This window comes from Myxine glutinosa, chromosome 8 (genome assembly GCF_964187855.1).
Source record: "Myxine glutinosa chromosome 8, kmMyxGlut1.1, whole genome shotgun sequence".
Classification (NCBI taxonomy): Eukaryota; Metazoa; Chordata; class Myxini; order Myxiniformes; family Myxinidae; genus Myxine; species Myxine glutinosa.
This window is the reverse complement of record NC_136268.1, coordinates 51413063-51438810: the sequence shown is the minus strand read 5'-3', so window position 1 is coordinate 51438810 and position 25748 is coordinate 51413063. Positions and strand designations below refer to the sequence as shown.

Genomic DNA, 25748 nt, shown 5'->3' with positions numbered 1-25748 from the left:
CTTTCAAAAATGATGGGTTGGAACAGTTTAGTTGATGGTGCAGCTGGGTGAGCATGTCAAAGTCTGAAGTCTGGGCCTCGTATAGGTATATGTTCTTTATTTATTTATTTATTTATTAGACATCCTAAAGACGTAAATGAACACTTGTTTTACTCTGCACGTGTTCCACATCACAAATTTTGTGCAGCGAATTTCACCCCCCTGTGCCTTGCATTTATGGTGATTTTAAAAACCGCTTTTGCACCTTGAGGTTCAGTTTGCAAGCCACTGTCTACAATTCCAATGTAAGAGACATAATTACTCTTCTTTTGGGTCTTCAGAGTCCTCGGGATCTTTGGGGTCCACTCGGTTCTCCGAGTCTTTTAAAGGGTCTTTTCAATATTTTTGGTCTTCGGGGTGTTTTGGGTATTCAGGGTATTTAACGGTCTTTGGGATCTTTTTGGTCTTTTTGGTATTTTGGGTCTTTTCGATCCTTTCAGTCACTGGGGTATTTTGGTTCTTCGGGTGCTTTTCAGTCTGTAAGGGTTTTTGGGATATTTTGCGTATTCGAGGTCTTTAAGGGGCTTATGGGTCATTTTTTGCGGGACTTCTGGGTCTACGAGGTCTTGTTTGCCTTTCTGTGTCTTTTCGATATTTTCGGTCTTTGGGATATTTAAAGGTCTTTGGGGGTATTTTGGGTATTTGTGGTCCTTTCACGAGCCTCGATTCAGTATACAAAAAAAAAAGAAAAAAAAGGGTTGTTGGGGTATTTTGGGTCGAAAGGGTTTTTTTTTGTTTTTGTTTTTTTTGTATACTGAATCGAGGCTCGTGAAAGAGCTGACAAACAAATCAAACAGACAAACAAAATATATAAAAAGAGGGAGCGGAAGACAAGAGAAGGGGAAGCACACAAACACTTGAGAGCACACAACATTTAAGAGCAGGGAGATGTGTGGGAGGGAGAGGGCTTGGGGGGAGGAGGCGTGGGAAGGGGAGGGGGGGTGTTTTGGGTCGAAAGGGTGTTTTGGGTCTTCGTGGTCTTTTGGGTCTTCGTGGTCTTTTGGGTCTTTAAGGTTCTTGGGGTCTTTTCAGTCTTTTGGGTAATCGGGGTCTTTGGGGAATTTGGGGTCTTCTGGGTTTTTGTGGTCTTTTGGGTCTTTAAGGTCTTGGGGTATTTTGGGTTTTTGGGGCCTTTTCAGTCTTTAATGGTCTTCAGGGTCTTTTGGGTCTTTATGGTCCATTGGGTCATCAGGGTATTTTCAGTCTTCATGGTCTTTCAGGGTCTTTGGGGTATTTTGGGTCTTTGGTGTTTTAGGATATTTTGGGTCTTTGGGGTCTTTAAGTGTCTTCTGGGTATTTTCAGTCTTCAGGGGCATTTGGGTCTTCGGAGTATTTAAGGGTCTTCTGGGTCTTTTGAGTTCTCTGGGTCATTTGGGTAATTTGGGTCTTTGGGATATTTTAGGTCTTTGGGGTAGTTTGAGTCTTCAGAGACATTGGGGTCTTCAGAGTCATTGGGGTCTTCTGTGTCCTTGGGTTCTTCTGGGTCTTCATGGTCTTTTGGGTCTTCAACAGTCTTCAGGGTCTTTTGGGTATTTGGGGTATTTTGGGTGTTTGGGGTCCATTGGGTCTTAGGGGTCTTCTGTGTCCTTGGGGTCTTTTGGTTTCTCAGTCGTTTAGGTCTTTTAACAGGTGGACACACATTCGTGTTCAAAGATTGCTCATTAAATCCCATTCAAATCCCTCCGAAAGCGCTACTCAAAGCCTTTAAAACCTACCCTTAGGAAGGGGGACAGACATCGCACAAACAAATACACAAACACATGGTGTTTTATATGGCACATATATATATATACTGTATATATATATATATACTGTATATATATATATATATATATATATATATATATATATATATATATATATATATATATATATATATATATATATATATATATATATTGTTGCGAATATGGAATTTGGCCTCCATATCCGCTTGTAAATATTCCCCTATTTTCTCCAATACTCCCCAACTTTCCCCAATCCCCCATTCCCTAGTCCCATTGCATGTAAATAACAATCAGTAGAGCCGCCCTTCCCCTTATTCCCCCATTAAATGTCGTGCCCAGGTCCACCGCACCACACGTAGACAACTTTCGGACATCTTCCTAGTTATTCTTATTCTATGTCAGTTAAGGCCTCGTCTCCATTAATTATGACTCTTCGTTGCACCAGAATGTGATTATATGGCATCAGTAGTGAGTTTAGGACCTTTCCCATACCTCCTTCCATCTTCTTCCCCAACAATTACAACAACAACAGAGGAGATGGCGGCGGCGCGGGGGGGGATGCGTCCTCACACCGGCTCGATTAGCGCCATTGACCACGCGCTCCACGGGGTTACCACGGAGGGGCTGGCTGTCAGCTCCTCCTCAAGGGCGGAGCCTGGTAACCCCCCGCACCCAATCAGAAGGGCGGACCGATTCCATCTGGGGCGGCGCTAGCGAGCCGAGGGCGTGTCACTCCCCGCCGGATATACGCGGCCCCGCGCCGGATGTGACGTGAGATGCGCCCCGAGCTGGAGAAAGAAGGACCTGCGAGCGCTGAGAGAGAAAGGCCCGCCTGTGAAAGAACGTCCCCTCCGAGCGCTGTGAAACCTCCCGCATCTCTGGACCGGACCGGGTCGATTCTAACCTTTGAGCACAGGTGCACCTGGAGCCATCGCTACCCGCCTGTCCTTTCCATCAACCCCCGTGTGAGTCAGCCGTTGTCCCGTTTGCCTGTCGTCTGTTGGGGAATAATATAAGATTGTGTCTAAGTGCTTGTCTTTCTATGTTGTACCTCTAGCCCCTGTAATCTAACCTTTTCCGTAACGAATATAATCTCCTCCGGAGGTCTTGAGAACCGTATCCCTGGTGTCGTCATTTTATAACCCAGCCGGGTGTCTTCTTTTTCTTATTGAGCCAGCGTGGCGCGGCGCTTCGTCAACGTCGAGTATAATCGGTAACTTGTGCAGACGTGGTCATACCAAAACCGCTCGGTAAACTAACATCTAAGCCACGTCTGTAACAATATATATATATTGTTACAGACGCGGATTAAAGATGTTAGTTTACCGAGCGGTTTGGTATTACCGCGTCCGAACAGTTACTCCCCGATTAGAACCCTATCCCGCCCGATTCCACTCGAACGTTGGCCGAATCGCGCTACGCTAAATCAATGATGGAAAGGACACAACGGCTGGGTTAAATGAAACGACACAAGGGGTACAGTTCTCAAGACCTCCGGAGGAGGATATAATTGGTGATGCAGAAAAGGGGTAGATTACAGGGTAAGAGGTAAAGCACAGAAAAGATGGGCACTTAGACACAGTCTTATCTATCCCCGACAGACCACAGACAAACGGGACAAGACTGACTTACACGGGGATTGATGGCAGGGAAGGACAGGCAGTCGATAGCACAAGGTGCACCTTGGCTCAGGGACAGGATACAGCTCGGTCCAGTCCAGAGATGCGGGGAGGTATTGCCGCGCTCGGAGGTGACGTCTTCTCTCTCCAAGCTGAGGGCGCATCTGACGTCACCTCCCTCTTCCTGCGCATGCTCAGCGGGGAGTGACACGCCCTCGGCTCGTTAGCTCCGCCCCAGATGGCATCGGTCCGCCGCTTCTATTGGGTGCGGGGGGTTACCGGGCTCCGCCCTTGACGAGGAGCTGACAGCGAGCCCCTGCGTGGTAACCCCGTCGGAGCACATGTTCAATGGCGGCTAACCAAGCCGGAGTGAGGACGCACACTCCCTGCGCCGCCGCCGCTGTTGTTGTTGTTGTTGTTGTTGTTGTACCATGAGGAAGAGCTGCGGGGAGGTATTGGGAGGTCCTAAACTTTCTAACGGTGCCATACAATCACATTCTGGTGCAACGAAGAGTCAGAATTAATGGAAACGAGTCCTTAACTGACATAGACTAAGAATAACTAGCAAGATGTCCTATAGTTGTCTACGTGAGATGCGGTGGACCTGGATGCGACATTTAATGGGGGAAATAGGGGAAGGTCGGGTCTACAGAGTGTTGTTTACAGAAAATGGGACTAGGGAATGAGGGATTGGGGATAGTTGGGAAGTATTGGGGAAATAGGGGAATATTTACAAGCGGATATGGATGGATCCAAATCCCATATCCGCAACAATGTATATATATATATATATATATATATATATATATATATATATATATATATATATATATATATATATATATATATATACATATATATATATATATACATACATATATATATATATATATATATATATATATATATATATATATATATATATATATACATACAGGGTGATTGAAAAGTAACTCCCTATTTTAAAATACTTATAATTTATTTCTTAACTATAATTTTTACAAGAAATGGATATAAGAAGAAAGCGTATAGCATGAAGTTTTATTTAAAATTCGATATGGGCACCAGAATTCGCCACCAGCTTCTCAAGCCGCCTGGGAACCGCGTCAACTGATTTCACCAGGAACTCTTGTGGGATGGAAGACATAACTTCTTGTATTCGCCCTTCAAGTTCTTCCAAAGTCGTTGGTTTGGTACAGTAGACTTGCTCTTTTACCCAACCCCAAAGAAAAAAGTCACATGGTGTTAAGTCAGGGCTCCTGGCTGGCCACTCATACAGACCACGACGACCCATCCATCTCCCAGGGAAGTTGGCATTCAGCCATTCACGAACAACAATAGCAAAATGTGGAGGAGCGCCATCTTGCATGAAAATCAAATCTTCAACATTCTCCGAAGCACTGATAAATTGGCCAGATTTCGTCTTGCAGCATGGTGAGGTACCTTTTGGCATTCATGGTATCGCGAAGAATGAAGGGACCTACAATCCTTTCCGAAGTCATTCCACACCACACCGTTACCTTGGGCCGATATTGCGTTTTTTCAGAAATAACACGAGGATCTTCTCCTGCCCAGTAATAGCAGTTGTGACGGTTCACAAACCCACCGATGTGAAATACCGCTTCATCAGACCAGAGGATACTTTTAAAGAGATCAGACCAATCTTCATACCAAGCCAGCATCACCTCCCCAAACTCCATGCGAATGTCGCAGTCTTCAGCAGAGAGTGCTTGACAGTAGTGCGGCTTCCAAGCATGCCATTTAAGCTCCTTTTTGAGCACAGTTCGTACTGTGTGAAAGGAGAGCCCACTTTCCCTTGCTGCTTGTCGAATTGACTTTCTTGGGCTATGTGTAAACATTTCTTGAACTGCTTGCACTGTCTCCGGGTCACTGGACTTGGAAGGGCGACCGCTTCTTCGAGTATCAGATACAGATCCTGTAGCCATGAGTTTTGCATGACAATTCTTGATCGTCTTTGCCTCAACTTGAGCATGTGCTCCTTTAATGGTCCTCCACCATCTTTGTACTTGAACAACGGATTTCCAAACTTCGTAATGTGCCGCTAGCTGGGCACGCTCCTGCAGGGTAAGACGTCCAGCCATGTTTGTAGGGCTTCCGAATTTCAAACAAAAAATAATCTGAAAAAAAACCAACACAGATTAAATTCTCATACATTAAGGAACAAACACTAAAAATCTGAGAAAAATATTACAATAAATAAATAATTTCTAAATATTTTAAAATAGGGAGTTACTTTTCAATCACCCTTATATATATATATATATATATATATATATATATATATATATATATATATATATATATATATATATATATATATATATATATATATATATATATCTATAATTCCATTAATCTCTGTGTGTATGTGTGTATGTGTGTATGTGTGTATGTTTGTCTGTGACCGCTGTTTCTCGACAACCACGGGTCCGATATACTTTAAACTTGCCAGGTATATTGCTGGGGACCCGAGGATGTGCCTTTTCAAGGTTTGAAATTAATCGGACAAGTACTTACCGAGCTATGGCGATTTAGCCGTTCGCCGTTCGCTTTGGCGTTGCGAATGGACCAAACCATTGCATGTAAATAGAGGGGGGGGTTCTGTGGTCGTTGCGAATGGACCAAACCATTCATGTAAATAGAGGGGGGGGGTTCTGTGGTCGTTACTGCCACGTGGTTTCAAAGTTTTTTTTTGTTGTTGTTGTTTGCACGCATGTTTTTTTGCACCCACGTACGGGCACGCCCTAGGATGTTTACACACACACACCCCTACACAAATTTTTTTTTTTTTTTTTTTTTGGCAAGGAACGGGCACCCACGTACGGGCACGTCCTAGCTTATATATAGTACGGGCATGCCCTAGTATATAAAATATATATATATATATATATATATATATATATATATGTATATATATATATATATATATATACAGTGGAACCTCGACTTACGAGTGCCCCAACTTACGAGTTTTTCGAGATACGAGCCGTCACTCTGGCAGTTTATTGCTTTGAGATGCGAGCCGAGATCCGAGTTACGAGCTTTCGCCACCCGGTCACGTGGTTATCTTGTCGTGCACGTACAGTATCTCTGTCGTAGTATAGCGCTGCATTTTAGTTTTCGCATTTCGGTTATTTTGAGTTTACGCCGCCAGGTGGGCTCCGGTCACGTGGTTATCTTGACGTGCACGTACAGTATCTCTGTCGTATAGCGCTAATGATATATAACGCCGCCGATAATGATATGATAATTTATGATAATCTATGCAGCACGACGTGGTCCTCACGTCACACAAGGCGCCTTTGCCGGCGCAAAACGGCTCTCTCAGGGTCAAACTCGGTATCGTTTTGAGCGCACGGTTCAGACCTTCAAGAAAAAGTTTATTTTGTAAAAATCGAGCCACGCGTTCAAAAGATATGACCGGTTTTGTTCGCCGGCACGTCGGCGCTCGAATCGAATCGAGTTAAAACGAACACTGCCGTTGTCGGGTCCGTCTGAGACAACCACCGGGCCTAGAACGCTGGGACCGGTCTCGTTGGATAGGCCTGGATCAGATCTCGAAACGCTGGAAGCTGCACCTCTCTGTGATAATCTTGTGGACCATGACAAGAGATCGTGCGACACGTGGTTATCATGCCGTGCAAGTACAGTATCTCTGCCGTCAACTTGTTCAGAGTGCCGGCGATAGCTCGCCTTCTCTTTGTGGAAAACACGGTGAGATCCTTAACATCCAACAACTAATGGGACGCAAACGGGGCGCCCAGTTTAGCGGTACACCCATTGATGAATCACCCTGCCTGTGATTCACCCATGACAGGTTATAGCTGGGTCGGGATTCAAACCCAGGCTGGACAGTTTAGACTTTAGAGTCAAGTGTGCGTACCTCCAGTCCAGGCCATCCTGCCAACTTGTATGCTGCATACAGGTGAAATATAAAGCGCGAGATATTTTTATATATACTGTATATTTAAAAAAAAATTGGTGTGGTTTTTGGCGGGCTGGAACGGATTAATAGCATTTCAATGCATTTCAATGGGGAAATTTGATTTGAGATACGAGCAATTTGAGTTACGAGCTCGGTCACGGAACGGATTAAACTCGTAAGTCAAGGTTCCACTGTATATACATATATATATTGTTACGGATCTCTCCGTCGGCCTTTTCCCCTTACCAAGGGGGGATTAATCCCCTTGTGTATGACTGACCGACGTGAGTCCTGAAGTTGCCCAAGCTCCCTCCGGAGAGGCAGGTGCGCAACCCCGTTCGCGACCGCGGACAGATGTTAATTGCCGAGCGGTTTAGCAACCGCGGCACGAACCATTAGCAGAGACTAAACCCGATCCTGAAACGTTGGCCAAAATCCCGCCACAGGTTTTCAATGGGGAAATCACAAAGACGACCGGACGAGCATGAAGAAGAAGAACGAAGGTAGGAAATACAAATATAATTTATTACTACTATTTACACAATTAAAGGAACCAAGGAGAAGGAAAGAAAATAAAATAAAAACAGAAGGATGGAAGGACCAAAAGACACAGTGCAATTACTAGCTTATACTATGCAGTCTTACTTAACCCCAGGACAAGACACACAAAACAAACTCACGTACACGAATGGATGGATGAGGCCAGGCACGGATGACTGGAAGGGGAGGAAGGTTCGGCTGGACACGGGAGGACGGCCGGGCCGGGAGTGAGCAGCTGCCGCCCTTCCTCAATCGTGTTGGCACGGCGGCGTTGCTTCGCAAAAGCTCAAAGCTGCGGTGGTCAAAACTGCGGTGGTCAAAACTGCGGTGGTCTCAAAGCTGCGATGGTCTCAAAGCTGCGGTGGTTTCAAAGCTGCGGTGGTTTCAAAGCTGCGGTGGTCTCAAAGCTGCGGTGGTCTCAAAGCTGCGGTGGTCTCCAAGCTCATGCGTGCTTCTCTCTCCCTCAATCATCTCCTTCCTCAACTCGTCTCAGGTGGGGGCGTCCCACTGCGGGTTATATCACACCCCTACCAAGCCATACCCACTCAGTCCTGGTTGGGCACGAGGGCTTCCTGTCTCCACCTCCTGGTGACGAGGGGCGGGCCACGCCCATGATTTGGCGGCTCCTCCCCCCTTCTTCTCCGAGACAGAGCACATGGCCAATGGTGTCTTGCGGGATGAAAACCACTCGCACCACTGGGATAGAAAACCACCCGCACCGCTGGGATAGAAAACCACTCGCACCGCTGGGATGAGAAACGAAAGGGGACCTATCTTATTTGAATTCGGTGCAATGCAGTGTCAATTAATGGAAGACACAGCCTTAAACTAATACACATAATAAGGAAATAACTATTTAGAAGGGTATATGATTTGCTACGTGCATGTATATGGATTAACTAGAAGGACGACCTTTGACCTTTACACTACGGAGGGTGATATTTACAACAATTCTCAAATCCACAACAATATATATGTATATATATATATATATATATATAATATATATATACATATATATATATATATATATATATATATATATATATATATATATGTATATGTATATATATATATATATATGTATATGTATATATATGTATATGTATATATATGTATATATATATATATATATATATATATATATATATATATATATATATATATATATATATATATATATATATATATATATATATATATATATATATATATATATATATTCTTTGTATTCTTTCTATTGTAATTCTTTGTATGCTGGCTGCCCTCAGTTTCTCTTGGATAAGTTACAAAAGGTTCAAAACTCTGCCGCTCGTCTTGTCTGTAAGGCGAAGAAGTCTGACCGTGTTACTCCGCTTCTTGAATCTTTACACTGGCTGCCTATCTCTGCTCGTGTGCAATACAAAATTTGCACACTATGTTATAAATCATTGTGTGGAACGGGACCTCACTATCTCTCCGATTTGCTCACTCTCTATGAACCTCGGCGACGGCTTCGTTCAAGCGACGACTCTATGACCTTAGAGCCGCCGCGCACCAGCACCAAGTCGTTTGGTGAGAAATCCTTTTCCTTTGCTGCACCTCTGCTCTGGAATGACTTGCCTTCCTCTGTTCGACATGTTGACTCTCTTCCTGTCTTTAAAACCTCCCTCAAAACCTATCTGTTTCACAAGTCTTTCAAAGTCTAAGTCCTGTTTTCCCTTTGGTTTGAGGTGGGACAGAGATCGAGAGTATGTCTGTGTACATGTGCGGGTGAGGGAGGGGAGGAGGAGGGGGAGTACACATCTGTGGGTGTTGAATTGGGAGGGAGAGGAATAGGGCAAGAGTGAAGGTGTGTTTGTGTGTGTGTGTGCGGTGTGTGTGGTGTGTGTGCGTTCGCATGATAATGTAAAGCGCCAGGAGGGTAGTTTACTCTGCTTGATGGGGCTATATAAGACTCCTTTATTATTATATATACAAACTTGGCATTTAATATGGAATATTTTTTTGGTGGGGGTGAACTTCCTTTTCAAGATGACTTAGAACCAAAAGTTCATTGGAATTATGTTGAAATTATTCTAGATTTTGTTAATGTGACCTTTAAAAGAAACAAAAACCACATTTGACATTTCGAAGCAAATAAATTGATCCTTGAAAGTGATGTAAACTGATATCGAACTCAATTCACGGACAGTACTGTGTTAAACTTATGTACGTTTTCCAGAAGTATCTCTTTATTTTGCACATTAGCCAAACTTTTTTTCAACAAAAACAAAAGCTAAATTATGACTGGGATTACGGACAGTAAAATTACAGTTCAGTACTTCGTGTAACCCCCACGAGCATTCAGGAGAGCACAGACACGTCGAGGCATGCTGTTCACGAGATTTGCCAAGGTTTGGACAGGAATCGCTTGCCATGCAGTGACAATAGTCTGCTGCAATTCACGCACAGAGGTCGGCTGCTGGTCCAAGTTGTCGATTTGACGCGTTAATTCTGCCCACAAGTTCTCAATCGGATTCATATCCGGGGACATGGCAGGCCACTCCATATGCTCTACACCACGGTCAGCAAGAAAGTGTTGGATCATGCGAGCACGATGAGGCCGTGCATTGTCATCTTGGAAGACAAAGTTTCTTCGAAAGGCTGCACGAGCAAATGGAAGCAATGTTTCTTCCAGAATGACCCTGTACTTGAACTGGTTCAGGTTTCCATTCAGAACAACCAGGTCATTTTTGCCCCTTGCATGAAAAGCAGCCCAAACGGTCACCCCACCACCTCCAGCTTGGACTCTTGGCACTATACAATCTTCGTTGTGGGCTTCATGCACTTGTGTGCCCATGCGGACGTGGCCATCTTGACGATAGACCAGAAATCTAGACTCGTCACTGAAGGTCACGTGATTCCAGTCTCCTGGCTGCCATTGACGGTGCTCTCTGGCCCACTGCAATCGGCGCTGGCTGTGTTGTCTGGTCAGGCATGGCTTTCTCAGGGGACGCCTGGCACGATAGCCTGCTTGAACCAGTCGTTGGTTGACTAGCCTTCTGGATACAGGCACATTTGTCAGTTGCTGCCACTCAGCCCTAAGCCGATGAGCTGACTTGGTACGGCCATTGCAGACTAACCGGTGCAGCTGGCGATCATCTCTCCTTGTGGTTCTGCGTGGACGTCCTGGCCTCGGTATTGGAGTAGGGACACCCCTCTGAGCATTTCGTTTCAGGATCTTTGACACCTGACCTTGAGTGATGCCATACTGCCGAGCAATAGCACGCTGTTTCATGCCAGAATTTCGTAAAGCCACCACTCCATGACAGACAGCATTATCAAGTTGACGGACCATCTCCAGAGGAAGCGGCAATAACTTTTGTAGACATGCAGCAGTTGTTTTCCACTAATACAGAACGCAACAACCCTTATATACCCGATTGTGAAGCCAATCGTCAAATGTACCTGTCCGTACATTTTGTCACGCCACCTGTGATATAATCCTGTTATTGACTTCTTGCTGCGACAGAGAATCAGTGACATGGTTCTTTGAACAAAGAAATCACCGAAGCGTAAATGAAACTCACCAGATTGATATACCGAGTTCAGAAAGTAAACCCAAGTCAAGAAAAAAAATTAGAATCCATATTAAATGCCAAGTCTGTATATATATATATGTATATATATATATATATACTGTATATATATATATATATATATATATATATATATATATATATATATATATATATATATATATATATATATATATATGTGTGTGTGTGTGTGGAGCACACGACATATGGAGCACACTACCTATACAATCTACCTGGACTAATGTATATCATGAGCTACCCCCATAAACATAACAATAAGTTGAAATTGACAAAAGTATTTGGTCTCCACAATTCATTATTTCACTGTTAATATTACAGAACCTTTGTTTTTGATTCTGAACTTAATATATCCTTTTAAATCAGAAAATAAAAAGAAATCGATTGGCAAAATTATTGACACCCTAGACTTAATATTTGGTAGCACAGCCTTTGGACAAGATAACTGCAGTCAAGTGCTTCCAGTACCCTTGAATGATCTTCCTACACCTCTCCACTGGCAGTTTTCCCCACTCTTCTTGTGCAAACTGCTCCAGGTCTCCCAGATTTGAAGGGTGCCTTCTCCCAACCGCTGTTTTCAGATCTCCCCAGAGGTGTTCAATGGGATTTAGATTTGGACTAATTTCTGGCCACTGCAGAACAGTCCAGCAGTTTGTCTTGAACCATTCATTCCTGGGTGCTTTTTGAAGTGTGTTTGGGATCATTGTCCTGCTGCGAGACCCATGACCTTCGAAGGAGACCCAGCTTTCTGACACTGGGTTGAACATTGCGCTCAAATTCCTTGGTAATCACCTGATTTCATGATGCCATGCACACATTCAAGGCACCCAGTGTGAGAGGCAGCACAGCAACCCCAAAACATCACTGAACCTCCTCTCCATGTTTGACTGTAGGGAAGGTGTTCTTTTCTTTGAAGGCTTAATTTTGTTTTCTGTAGACATAGAGATTTTTTTCTTTTGTATACAAGATCGACGCTCGTTTAAGAGCTAACTGATGTGCTTTCCCAAAAAGCTCTAATTTTGTCTCATCTGTCCACAGGACATTCTCCCAGAACGATTTTGGCTTGTTCAGGTGTATTTTGGCAAACTCCAGTCAGGCTTTCTTATGTCTCTCTCTCAGCAATGGAGTCCTCCTGGGTCTCCTACCATAGAACCCCCTTTCATTGAGATGGCGACGGATGGTGCGAGTTGAAACTGTACCTTGTGTCTGAAGGTCAGCTTGAATCTGTTTGGCAGTTGATCGAGGTGCTTTCTCCACCATTCGAACAATCCTTCGCTGCCATCTTTGATCAAGTTTTCTCTTTCGGCCATGTCCAGGGAGGTTGGCTACAGTGCTATGGGCCTTAAACTTCTTGATAACATTGCATACGGTGGACACAGGAACATCAAGGTCTCTGGAGATGGACTTGTAGCCTTGAAATTGTCCATGCTTGGCTACAATCTTGTGTCTGACCTCCTCATACAATTCTCTGGTTTTCTTTCTTTTCTCCATGCTCATTGCGGTACACACAGTGACAACAAGAAAGAGCAATCAGAGATTGCAAACCCTCGCCAGGATGTATTTTCAGTGGTTTTTAAGGCTTTTGTGTTCAAACAAATATGACGGCCGAACCATGTGACCGATGACGTCCTCATTATTTTATTTCTAAACTAATTTATTCCTAGATTATGCTCAAGAAATTTCATCTTGATCGGATGAAGTTTTGTACTTGTCAAATGATGACGTCATAATGGAGGCACCTATGTCATCATCATTAACATATTTTATTCCCCATGGAGAGTTCTTTACAATGAAGGTGCAAAGTTTTTAGATTTTTCCAAGATGGCAGCCAAACCACGTGACCTATGACGTCATAATTATCATAAAAAAATTCTACAGTTGGAGTTGCACGGATGGTGAAAATTTGCTGTCAGTCGGACCAACGGTTGCAGAGAAAATCGTATTTATTCTGTGCGTACAAACAAACAATCAAACAGACAAACAGACAAACGGACTCAAATGCCATACCCTCTCCTCAGGCGAGGGTAAAAAAAACAGCAGAATTACTCCTTTTCTCTATTTAAACTGGTTGAATGGGTGATTTTTTAAATGTTGTGGACACCTTCAACTCACCACGGGTGAGTTCAAATCCAAACCAAAGGTGAAACACCTGCTTGAAATCTAATTATTTCTAATAACTTCTAAAAGGTGCCAATAACCTTGTCCGGGCCATTTTAGGATTTCTGTGTGGAACAAGCTAGGATTTAGTAATTTCTCACCTTTTTAGCTCACATGGAACGAAGTTCGGGGGAGCTTATGCGATGGTGCGTTGTCCGTCAGTCCGTCCTTCCATCAGTCCGTAAACACTTGAAACTTCTTCTCCGAAACCGCTGATGGGATTACGACCAAATTTGGCGCAAATGATATTTGTTGTGTTGTGACTAAAGTTTGCTCATGGCATTAAAAAAAATCTGCCCCTTTAGAGGTCTACTGGGGGGGGGGGGGGTGGGTTGTCCCCCAAAATAGGTATTTGCTTTCTTCTCAGAAACTACACACGCAATTTCGATGAAACTTCACCACAACCTTATTCACCCATGATGTACCAATGTTTGTTGAAGGCATTAGAAAAATTGGGGTCTTAGGAGGTATATTGGGGTTCGAGGAGGTGGGGATGCCCCCCAAAATAGGTATTTTGTTTGTTTGTTTAAGGTCTTATGATTATGTTGGTATGATTCTACATGCTGCCCTGTCTTCTAGCAACCATTGAAATTGGTTTAAAATACCTTTAGTCAGTGCAGTATACTGTTTATTCTACCAGGTGAGCGCCAGTGGTATTGCCCCTATGTTTTTGTTTTTTTTGCACTGCAAACCAAAGAAATACATATGTGGATACCAATTTTGTTTTTTAATTTCAACAATTTTCTGGAAGAAATGGTGCATTATTTGAAAAAATTGCAAGGGTGCCAATATTTTTGGCCATGACTGTAACTATCAGTTTGAAACAGCGATTGCGTGTTCCATTAAAATGCATGCCCAAATGTCCTGATGTACCTCCAACATAATCTGTCAGCAAAGGTGGCAGTGTAACAACATGCATTTTAAAAGGCCATTTTCCCTGCTAGAGCGGGGGTTAGCCTTGCGGTCCCCATGACAATCTGCTCCATTTTGCCCTATTTTCTGCATCTCTCCTTGTTAACCCCCTTGCCTGCATTTCTTCTTCCACCATCTTTAGCCAAGTCTTTCTCGGTCTTCCCCGTCCTCTACTTCCTTCTACATTCATTTCCATCACTCTTCTCAACCAGTCACTTTCATCCTTCCTCAACACATGACCAAACCATCTCAACCTGTTCCTCTTCACAGCATCAATCACAGGCTCTATTCCCATCATCTTTCGCAATTCATCATTTGTCTTCCTCTCTCTCAACGATACTCTGCACATCCGTCGAACCATTCGCATTTCCACCCTTTCCAACCTTCCTTGCTGCTCTACGTTCATTACCCATGTCTCGCTCCCATAAATCATAACACTTCTCACACATGCAGCATACACCTTTCCCTTCAGCTTCAACGACACTCCCCTCATCATCAGCACGCCACTCAATTCCCGAAACTTCTTCCATGCACATCTCACTCGAGCAACCGTTGCCGAGTCTGATCCACCTTCTCCATTCAGCATGTCTCCGAGGTAGCAAAATGTTTTCACACCTTCCAGCTTCACGCCGTCTCCAAGATCCAACTCAACATTTCCTCCATCTGCAGCTCCCTCTGTGCACACCTTACATTTGAATGTAGCTGCCACACTGGTTAATGACCCTCTCAGACCACTACATTTTTGATGAACCCACTCAGCGCACATTGTGCACTGAATGGAGTTCACTCCGACACCCTTCCTATACACAGCACGTGGCCACTTCCCAGTTCTTTCCACCTCACCACATGCTTTACCACTTGCCTTCACCTTCGTCTTTCCGATATTCACCTTCAGACCTTTTGTCTCCATACATTCCTTCCATGTGTTCATCTTTTCCTTCAGTCCATCCATACTTTCCGCAATCAACACCAGATCATCTGCATACAACAACTCCCACGGTAAACCCTCCTTTACGCTCTGAGCCAGCACCTCCATCACAGCTACAAATAGTAGTGGACTTAGTACCGACCCCTGATGCACTCCCACCTTCACCTCAAACTCACCACTGTTCCCGTCCTTCGTCCTTACAGCTGTGCGTGCTCTTTTGTACATTGCCATCACTACTCTGATCAACCATTCCTCCACTCCTAACTTCCTCAATGCCCATGTCAATACTTTGCGTGGAACCCGATCGAATGCTTTCTCCAGATCAACAAACCCAAGAAACAACTTCTTCCTCTTCTCCATGTACTTCTCCTGCAACTGCCTCACAATGAAAAGCGCGTCTGTCGTTCCTCTTCCTGGCATGAATCCAAACTGCATTTCGTCGATCTTCACTTTCTACCTTATCCTCCTCTCCAACACCCTTTCCAATACCTTCATTCCATGCTCCAATAACTTTATCGCTCGGTACGAGCCACACTCCAGAGGGTCACCTTTCCCCTTGTATAGAGGGACGAGCGTACTCGGTTCCCAATCCACTGGAATGCGGCCTTCTTTCACCACCAGATTACAGATCTCTGTCATTCTCTTCACACCGCAACTTCCTGCTGCCTTCAACATATCTCCCACAACTCCCGTCGGCCCTCCCGCTTTTTATTTTATTTTATTGCTTTTATCGCTTCCTCAACTTCCTTCTCAGTTATCTTCTCTGCCGGTCCTAAAACTGGGTTACTCTCTATGTTGCCATCCCATTCATTTTCTGTATTCAACAGCATTTCCATATATATTTTCCATCTTCCTTTAATTCCATCTGGGTCGACAATGATTTGTCCCACTTCATCCTTCAAGCAACTCACCCCCATCACATCACACCTCTCTTTCGCTATCTGCTTTGCAATCCTGAATACTGCTTTCTGACCCTCTTCCGAATCCAAGCGTTCTCCGAACATTTTCCTGCATGCCTCCTGCGCCTTTGCTACCTCTTTCTTTGCAGCCTTCCTGGCTGCCTTATAACTTTCATGCTCTGCTGTTTCTGCTCCCGTACCCTTCGCCTTCTGCCACTCCTTGAACTTCTTCCTCTTCTCGTCAATCCTCTTTCCACCTTCATCATCCCACCACCATGTTTCCGAGTGCCTCGGTGGTCGTTTTGTCCATCCACATACCTCACCAACGGCTCCCAACAGACTAGCTTTCATTGACATCCAACCACTTTCAAGCTCAACCACATCATCCTCGACCCTACTTAGCCTCTCTTTTAATGCCTCCCTTACTGTCACCTCTTTCAACCTCCACACCTTCATTCTCGGTTGGTACTTCACCCGCCGAGCTCTCCTTGCACCTTTCACCCTTACGTCGCAGACAACCAAGTGGTGCTGTGAAACAGCCTCCTCCCCCGGGATCACCTTTGTGTCCCGGAGGTGCCCCCTATCTCGCCTACGCACCATCAGGTAGTCAACGGTTGTCGTCGACCCACCTGACGTGTATGTAACAAGCTTATTATCCTCTTTCTGGAACTGAGTATTACAAATCAACAAATCAGCTCCATCAGCAAACTCCAAAATCCTTTCACCTTCTCCATTTCTCACACCATATCCGTAACCCCCATGAACTCCGTCAAAACCATCCATACTCCTTCCCACATGTCCATTTAGGTCTCCTCCTACCACAACAACTTCCTCATCTTTCACGTTTTCCATCAGCTTCTCTATCGCACACCAGAACTTGTCCTTCTCTTCATCGCTTCGACCAACCTGCGGAGCATATCCCGAGATGACGTTCACCAAGAACTTTCCAATCATCATTTTCACCATCATCAACCTATCACTCACTCTAGTCACACTCACCACACTGTCTACAAACTCCTCAGAAAACAGGACACCAACACCATTCATGCCCACCAGGCACCCTTGCCACACAAACTTGTATTTCTGTCCCTGCCTACCCTTCACCATTCTCACACCACTTCCCTTCCATCTCGTCTCTTGCACACAACATATGTCCACTCTTCTTCTGACCAATACTTCCACCACTTCTCCTGATCTCCCTGTCATTGTCCCTACATTCCATGTCCCAAACCTCAGAAAATGATCTCCACTTCGGGCTGTACCCTGCCCATATGTAGTTGTAATTGTCATGGTTCTCTTTTTGAGGCAATGTTTTTATGGCCGGATGCCCTTCCTGACGCCAACCCTCTTAGTCGCGTCTTATGACACGCAGGGATACGGCGTACCTATTCTTATCCACGGTACACACTGTAAGATCTGGAATAAATTCCTAACAAAAAAATAATAATACCACCTGCATAAAACATCTAAAACTCACCCTACATAGCTCAGTATTGTAATATTTTCGTCATTAATTGAAATCATCATGACATAAATAATGCAATTTAATCTCGCATTAATACATGATAAAACATTTTCGCAACAATATGTTTAGGATCCGTGACTTTACTTGTGAAGTAAAATACAGTTCACCATTTTTTTGCTCCCGTTATTTGTTTGGTTTGAAGCATATTCTGAATGATATTATTGAAGGCATTTTTGAATCACCAGCACAGATGCTCCACTATTTCAAAGTTTTGAATCTCTACCTCTACCCCATGTGTCCTAAACTCAAATCACATCCCACATTGTGTTTCATGACATTGTTAATGCCTTTTTCATGTTCTGGTTTTGTGGATCTCATAATAAATCCTAGGTCGGTGCTTGCTTGTTTCAAAAGTTAATCTTGATTTTAACATGCCATGAGTTGTTCTCCAATTTAATTGCAGGGAGCTTACCTTCATGCATTTAATTGATGTTTGACATTTGAAAGGTCAAGATGTGGCCTTATTACCTGTGGTATGATTTTCACCTCACAGATCTGAAAGAGATCGAGGCTAACTGTTTTTTGCGGCCATTTTTGGAAGTGATTCGCTCTGAGGATACAACAGGACCGATTACTGGACTCGCTCTCTCCACGATCAACAAGTTTCTTTCTTATGGCCTTATTGGTGAGTACATGCTACCTGCTGGTGATTTATGATCTGTCATTGTTACCAGCCAAACTCAGTGGGAAATGTAAATATAGTGACGTGTGTGCACTGCCTCTTTATTAATTTGGCTTTCTTGAAAGCTGACTGACCAACAGTTTAAATTTTGACACAACTGGAAACATTTTTAAACAATGAATGAAATTGTATGGTCATGTCAATTGACTAAATTAATTTTATCATGTTCAAATAAATAGCCCCGAATGGGCTGACTGTCATCTCTCGAGGTTGTAGTTCAGACCTCTGCTGATTTGGGGGAACCCCCCTCAGGAGCCCCTGATCAGATATCGAAAAATCTAAAAGACCGAGCGATCCAGCAGATCATCGAGTAGAGGGGCTGTATCAGGTTTCAGAGCAATCGGTTGGTAAATAAAGGACAAGTAGAGATCTGAAATTTCATGGGGTAACCCCTCCTGGGAGCTCCCATTATTCAACAAGTACAAAAAGTTTTAATTAAACAAAAGCCGCGTCGATGTTACACAATGCCTAGATGCAGCTGTGCCTATAACGTCGATGTTATAGGCACAGGACATTCCTATTGATTCGATTACTTGATGTTATTTTTGTGCAAAGTGAAAATATATCTCGGCAATTTCCCGTGTGTGGCGACGAATTTTTAATATATCTCGGCATTTTCCCGTCTGTTATTTCAGGCGGTGTATGACTGACCATGCCGCGATTTAAAAAATATATATGTCGGCAATTTCCCGTATGTGGCGACACGTGAACGAAGCTATGCTCCTCTCTCCACATTATTGTGACGACGTATAAATTAAATATTTCATCGTGACGATTGTCATCAAATGGACGAATTTTTAATATATCTCGGCATTTTCCCGTCTGTTATTTCGGGCGGTGTATGACTGACCATGCCGCGATAAAAAAAATAAATCTCAATGGACTTGAAGTTACAGGCCTTTGAGAATTCATTTCGTTCTATAAAGGGCAACTTTCATCGGATTTTCTTCCCGTTTTTTTTCAACCGAGTCTAAAACTATGTTAGCGACTGTGAAAAATGAAATGATATATCGAATTTGATTTGAAATAAAACTGTCTGAGAGAGGAAGACACCACGGGCCTACAAAACAGGCCTCAAAGCTATGCGAGTTAATAAAATGGTGGATATTTGTTTATATGAAGCCTCTCCCAGAATGGGTGGAGCTATGGTTCCCAGAATGGGTGGAGCTTTGAGGTTTTGTCTTCTCTGCAAGAACAAGAATAAGAAGAACAAGAAGAAGAACAACAACAACAGCAGAGGGCACTCTATGACCAGCGTCTGCGACGCGGCTAAAATCGAAAAATCAAAGCCTGCGTGATTGTGTCGGCCATCAAGTAGAAGGACTGTATCTGGTTTCAGATGTTGGTTGGCAAATAAGGGATTAGTAGGAATCCGAATTTTGGGTGGTAACCTCCCCCCGCTCCACTCTCCCCCCTCCCCCCCTCACTCTCCCAACACCTCCAAATCTGCAAATCTTGCAAAAATCAAATCTCTGAATCTGAGATGGCCCAATATCCAGATCTTTTCATAATATGATAGTCTACTAGTGTGCCAAATTTGGTGCTTTCCTCACAAAATGCACAATTGTTATGCTATATTTAGCTTAGCTGCCGGACTAAATCAATCAAATTGTTCTGAAATCGGTGACTACACTGACAAAAAAAAATTATTTGTAAGAAAGTGTATTCTTAAAATGTGGAAGATTTTCTTGAAATAAGATAACCATGAGAATTCGTGTTTCAAGAAAATGTTTCTTATTTTAAGAAAAAGTTTTCTTACTAAGAAAATTATTTTGGCAGTGTAAAATATGTTTTTCCTTATATGCTTTATGAATATAGATCAGGAACAAGAATGGTCCCCAAGGATGGACCTACCTTCAGTTACTCCACGAGGAGATTGAGGAATTTATAGCAACATGTCGACTGTGTGAGTGGAGAAAGTCAAAAAGCCAGATTTGAATGCAACCCTGTATGCCACAGTTTTGATGCTTCGTAAGCAGAGGAGGATGCCAGACTTTGTCGAATGTCTGCGATGTTTCCAGGGAGACTTACCTGACCTCTTGTTTAAGATTGAGGGCCTATTTCTGTTGTTGAGAGAGAAGCAGCAGTGTTGTCATAGTTGAGTGACTGGGGACAGAATCCAAACTGATAGTAAGAGATGAGGCTGTTTGAAAAGTTGAAAAACTTGACGTCACCAGTGATGATGGATTCCAGACTTTTCTTGTGATTTGAACTAAGCTTACTGCTCTATAGTTAAGAGTATCTGTCTATACACCCTTGTTACCTTTGCCACCGGAGGTGGAGGGAGGTTATGTTTTCACCCTGTCTGACTTTGTTTGTTTGTTTGTCTGTCCGTTTGTGAACAAGATGTCTCAAAAAGTTGTGGACGGATTTGGACGAAATTTGGCAGAGGTGTAGCGTATGTGACAAGGACGAAATGATTCGATTTTGGTGAAGATCTGAGTATGGATTTGGATATGAGAAATATTAAATTTTTAAGTTATTCTTCACCATTGGGTGAAGAAAAAAAACGATACACAGCAGGATATCTCAAAAATTTATGGATGGATTTGGATGAAACTTGTTGGGCAGGTAGTATGTGTGACAAGGAATAATGGATTCATTTTTGCTGAAGATTCAGATCCAGCTAGTAGAATGTTTTTAGTGATTCTTTGCAATTGAGTGATATGGCCAACCAGGCGGAGTATGCTCTCCACTGAGTGCCATTCTCGTTGTGAATATGAATGATGTTTGTGGAATTATCCACAGATTGGAGGCAACCAAAGGAGAAGGATATGTTGAAGATAGCAGTTAGAGGAGAAAGTGAAGTATAATGCGAATTATACCATGAACAAAACCTTTGTTTCACTGCTTGAAAAAAAAAAAAACTTTCCCTGACCATATGAGAAAAATACCTCGTCTCCAACCACATATTTTACACTATTGGCCACCCATGTTGTTTTCCAGCCCCAATAACCCATCTTTCATCTCCTGGGTGGATTTGTCACTCTGGGCATCCATTTTTGCAGTCACTTTACCCAGTTCTCCCATATACGCCCTGAGTTTCATCGTAAAAAGGCCCATATCTATTGGCGCTGCGGGCTCTGCCCTCGCCACCATGTGCGAGGTGCCACCATTTTCTTTGCCAGCTGCCGCACCCTTTTCTGCTTCCATTACTACCAACTGTCCCTCTCGGTCCTGGGTCATTAATTTTACCTTATCTACCCCCACCGGCATTCGACCGCTTTGGCTAACCATGGCACGAATACAATTTTGGATTTTAAAAACTAAATTTCGGTCGCTCGTAATTTTGGAGTGCGTTAAGCGCACTTCGGGTCCTATCCCACTCCTGACACCAATTGTTGCGGTTCTCTCCTGGGCCTTCTCCCCTTATCAAGGGGGGATTAATCCCCTTGTCTTTACTGGCCTGGCGGAACCGAGACTTATTACGTCCTTTCCGGGCGAGCGCAAAATAGGGTTTCAGGACCAAATTCTCGCTCGTACCTAAGTACTCGTGCTGCCACGGAAACGAGGTAGCAAGCCTCGCACGAACCACGTGAGGTTGGAGTACGCCGAGCGGTTTGCGTACACGTGATCCGCGCAGTCTCAAGTAATGGACCCAGATTTACGCGGTTCTATTCGTGCCACACTTAGTCAAATGGAGAAATCACGGGAACGATCGAATCAAGAAGAAAGGAAGAACAGATGGGTTTAATGATTCCCACACGTATTTACAGTTCAGGACGAAGAGACACAGAGCAAGCTTAGACAGTCTTACTTATCCCTGGACAACGGGCCCGTCTCACTCACACTCGCACAGGGGATTGCAGATGCCGATGTTCACCAACGCGCCGATGTGGTCATCCAGGCTCGGCCCCGTCCAGCTCTCCATGGTCCACGTGCGTCCCGCGAAGATGGTGATTGGCGAAGACAGGGACTCGTAGTGCGTCTCTCGGACAAAGGCGATATATCGGGCGGAACGGCAAGGGGGAACTTTTACGGCAAAGGGCGGTCTTTTACGGCAAAGGGCGGTTACTCAGCCGTTCTCATGCAATTGTGGCAAGGCGCATCAAGCTCATCAAGCACCGCACGTTCTGGCTGTAAGTTCACTTTAATCTCGTTCTCTCTCCCAGCAAGTCTTTTGGGTTCTCCAGCGCTAGTCCTCCACTTCAGTCCTTTATCTCTCTGCTGCAGTCCTTTGGCTTCAGTCCTGTATCTCTCTGCTGCAGTCCTTTGGCTTCAGTCCTTTATCTCTCTGCTGCAGTCCTGTTATCGCAAGCTCCCCGATGCAAGTCCTTTGGGTTCTCCAGCGCTAGTCCTCCGCTTCAGTCCTGTCGAGGGCTTTGCGCAGCGGGTTATATAGGCACGCCCCGCGAACCTTCTGGAACTTTCCAGACTCTTCTCACCACGCCCTCTGATGCCACCACCTCTGAGCTCTGATTGGCGGCTCATGCTTACCGTCATCGCTTCTGCCGCTCCGCCTCGACTCCGCCCCGATCCTCCTCCGCCTCCCTCGTGCTAACTCGCCCAAAATGAACTAACGTTAAAAAAAAAAAAAAAAATGAACTAACGTTAACAAACTGTATTGAGGTTACGGACGTAGGGTGATCGGTGGCAGTAGGGCCTATTTTCCTGGCTTTACACAACGCAGAACTAACACTGGAAAGGGCCTATTCTCACACATACTAAGAAATAACTATACTACAAATGAGGCCATATGTTGCTTGTGTGACTATCTATGGGGGGCAAACTTTAACCTTTATTAGGCTCACTTTACAAACCTCAAAACTGTAGCAATATATATATATATTATATATACAGACTTGGCATTTAATATGGAATATTTTTTTTATTCTTGACTTGGGTTTACTTTCTGAACTCAGTATATCAATCTGGTGAGTTTATTTTATGCTTCGGTGATCTCTTTGTCAAAAGAACCATGTCACTGATTGTCTTTCGCAGCAAGAAGTCAATAACAGGATAATATCACAGGTGGCATGACAAAATGTAAGGACAGGTACATTTGACGATTGGCTTCACAATCGGGTATATAAGGGTTGTTGGTTCTGTATTAGTGGAAAACAACTGCTGCACGTCTACAAAAGTTATTGCCGCTTCCTCTGGAGATGGTCCGTCAACTTGACAATGCTGTTTGTCATGGAGTGGTGGCTTTACGAAATTCCGGCATGAAACAGCGTGCTATTGCTTGGCAGTATGGCATCACTCAAGGTCAGGTGTCAAAGATCCTGAAACTAAATGCTCAGAGAGGTGTCCCTACTCCAATACCGAGGCCAGGACGTCCCCGCAGAATCACAAGGAGAGATGATCACCAGCTGCACCGGTTAGTCTGCAATGGCCGTACCAAGTCAGCTAATCGGCTGAGGGCTGAGTGGCAGCAACTGACAAATGTGCCTGTATCCAGAAGGCTAGTCAACCAACGAATGGTTCAAGGAGGCTATCGTGCCAGGCATCCTCTGAGAAAGCCATGCCTGACCAGACAACACAGCTAGCGCCGATTGCAATGGGCCAGAGAGCACCGTCAATGGCAGCCAGGACACTGGAATCACTTGACCTTCAGTGACGAGTCTAGATTTCTGGTCTATCGTCAAGATGGCCGCGTCCGAGTATGCAGACAAGTGCATGAAGCCTACAACGAAGATTGTATAGTGCCAAGAGTCCAAGCTGGAGGTGGTGGGGTGACCGTTTGGGCTGCTTTTCATTCAGGGGGCAAAACTGACCTGGTTGTTCTGAATGGAAACCTGAACCAGTTCATGAACAGGGCCATTCTGGAAGAAACATTGCTTCCATTTGCTCGTGCAGCCTTTCGAGGAAACTTTGTCTTCCAAGATTCAAATGCACGGCCTCATCGTGCTCGCATGATCCAACACTTTCTTGTTGACCACGGTGTCGAGCATATGGAGTGGCCTGCCATGTCCCCGGATATGAATCCGATAGAGAACTTGTGGGCAGAATTAACGCGTCAAATCGACAACTTGGTCCAGCAGCCCACCACTGTGCGTGAATTGCAGCAGGCTATTGTCACTGCAAGGCAAGCGATTCCTGTCCAAACCTTGGCAAATCTCGTGAACAGCATGCCTCGACGTGTACGTGCTCTCCTGAATGCTCGTGGGGGTTACACGAAGTACTGAACTGTAATTTTACTGTCCGTAATCCCAGTCATGATTTAACTTTTGTTTTTGTTGAAAAAAAATTTGGCTCATGTGTAAAATAAAGAGATACTTCTGGAAAACGTACAGAAGTTTAACACAGTACTGTCCTTGAATTGAGTTCGATATCAGTTTACATCACTTTCAAGGATCAATTTATTTGCTTCGAAATGTCAAATGTGGTTTTTGTTTCTTTTAAAGGTCACATTAACAAAATCTGGAATAATTTGAACATAATTCAATGAACTTTTGGTTCTAAGTCATCTTGAAAAGTAAGTTCACTCCCACAAAAAAAATATTCCATATTAAATGCCAAGTCTGTGTATATATATATAAATACATATATACAGCAATACCCCGTTTTACGCCATTTCGACCTACGTCAAATCCGACTTTACGCCACTCTTCTAGAGTAAATTTCAGTTCAGCGATCGTCATTATGTGCGACTTTACATACTCCGACATCATAATAGGAGGACGTGAAAAAAATATATTTAAAATCAATAAAATAGTACATAAAAATTAACAATAAAAGAAGCTAAAAAAAACAATTTAAAATACAATAAAAAGCACATTAAAATATATAAAAAAATGTACGTATACGTACGCGTAGCTGCTGGTTCTCATTCAAAACAAAGGCGACGCCATATGCATTTTGTCCTGTGCTGTGGTCGCGTGCTTGCTTTGCCTTTTGCTGTTATTTTTGTGATTATTCCTTTACTGTGTAAAACAACCAACGCAACGTGGCAACGGCGAAACATGACGACGATGCCGGCTCGGACGACCGTGACCGTGTCATGCCCCTATTGCTTTGAGTAGCTATCTAACAGAATCACGCCCACAAGTAACCGAATTGTGGAATTTGTCAAACTAAACACATAGCCGGGGGCAGCATTTTATATTTACAAGCACAAAAAAACTTAATTTATTTACAATTCTATGACCCAGGACCTGTCCTTTTTGAAGAGAAGATTGGAGGGGAGAGAAAGCACAGCAAAACACCAACACACTCAAAATCATCACATTTGCTGCTTGCTTCTTGCATCTTGC

General features: G+C 43.9%; 1 protein-coding gene across 7 annotated transcripts in view; it reads left to right on the top strand.

Moving 5' to 3' along the window:
• Positions 1 to 25748, top strand: part of GBF1 (golgi brefeldin A resistant guanine nucleotide exchange factor 1) — a 430048-nt gene that overhangs the window by 116474 nt on the left and 287826 nt on the right. For 6 of the 7 annotated variants that reach the window (XM_078783293.1, XM_078783294.1, XM_078783295.1 and 3 more), the window contains one exon: positions 18364 to 18495. The exons of the other annotated variant lie outside the window; for it this stretch is intronic. In XM_078783293.1, coding sequence (XP_078639419.1) covers positions 18364 to 18495 — 132 coding nt within the window. The remainder of the gene's footprint in view (positions 1 to 18363; positions 18496 to 25748) is intronic. 7 annotated transcript variants of the gene reach the window in all.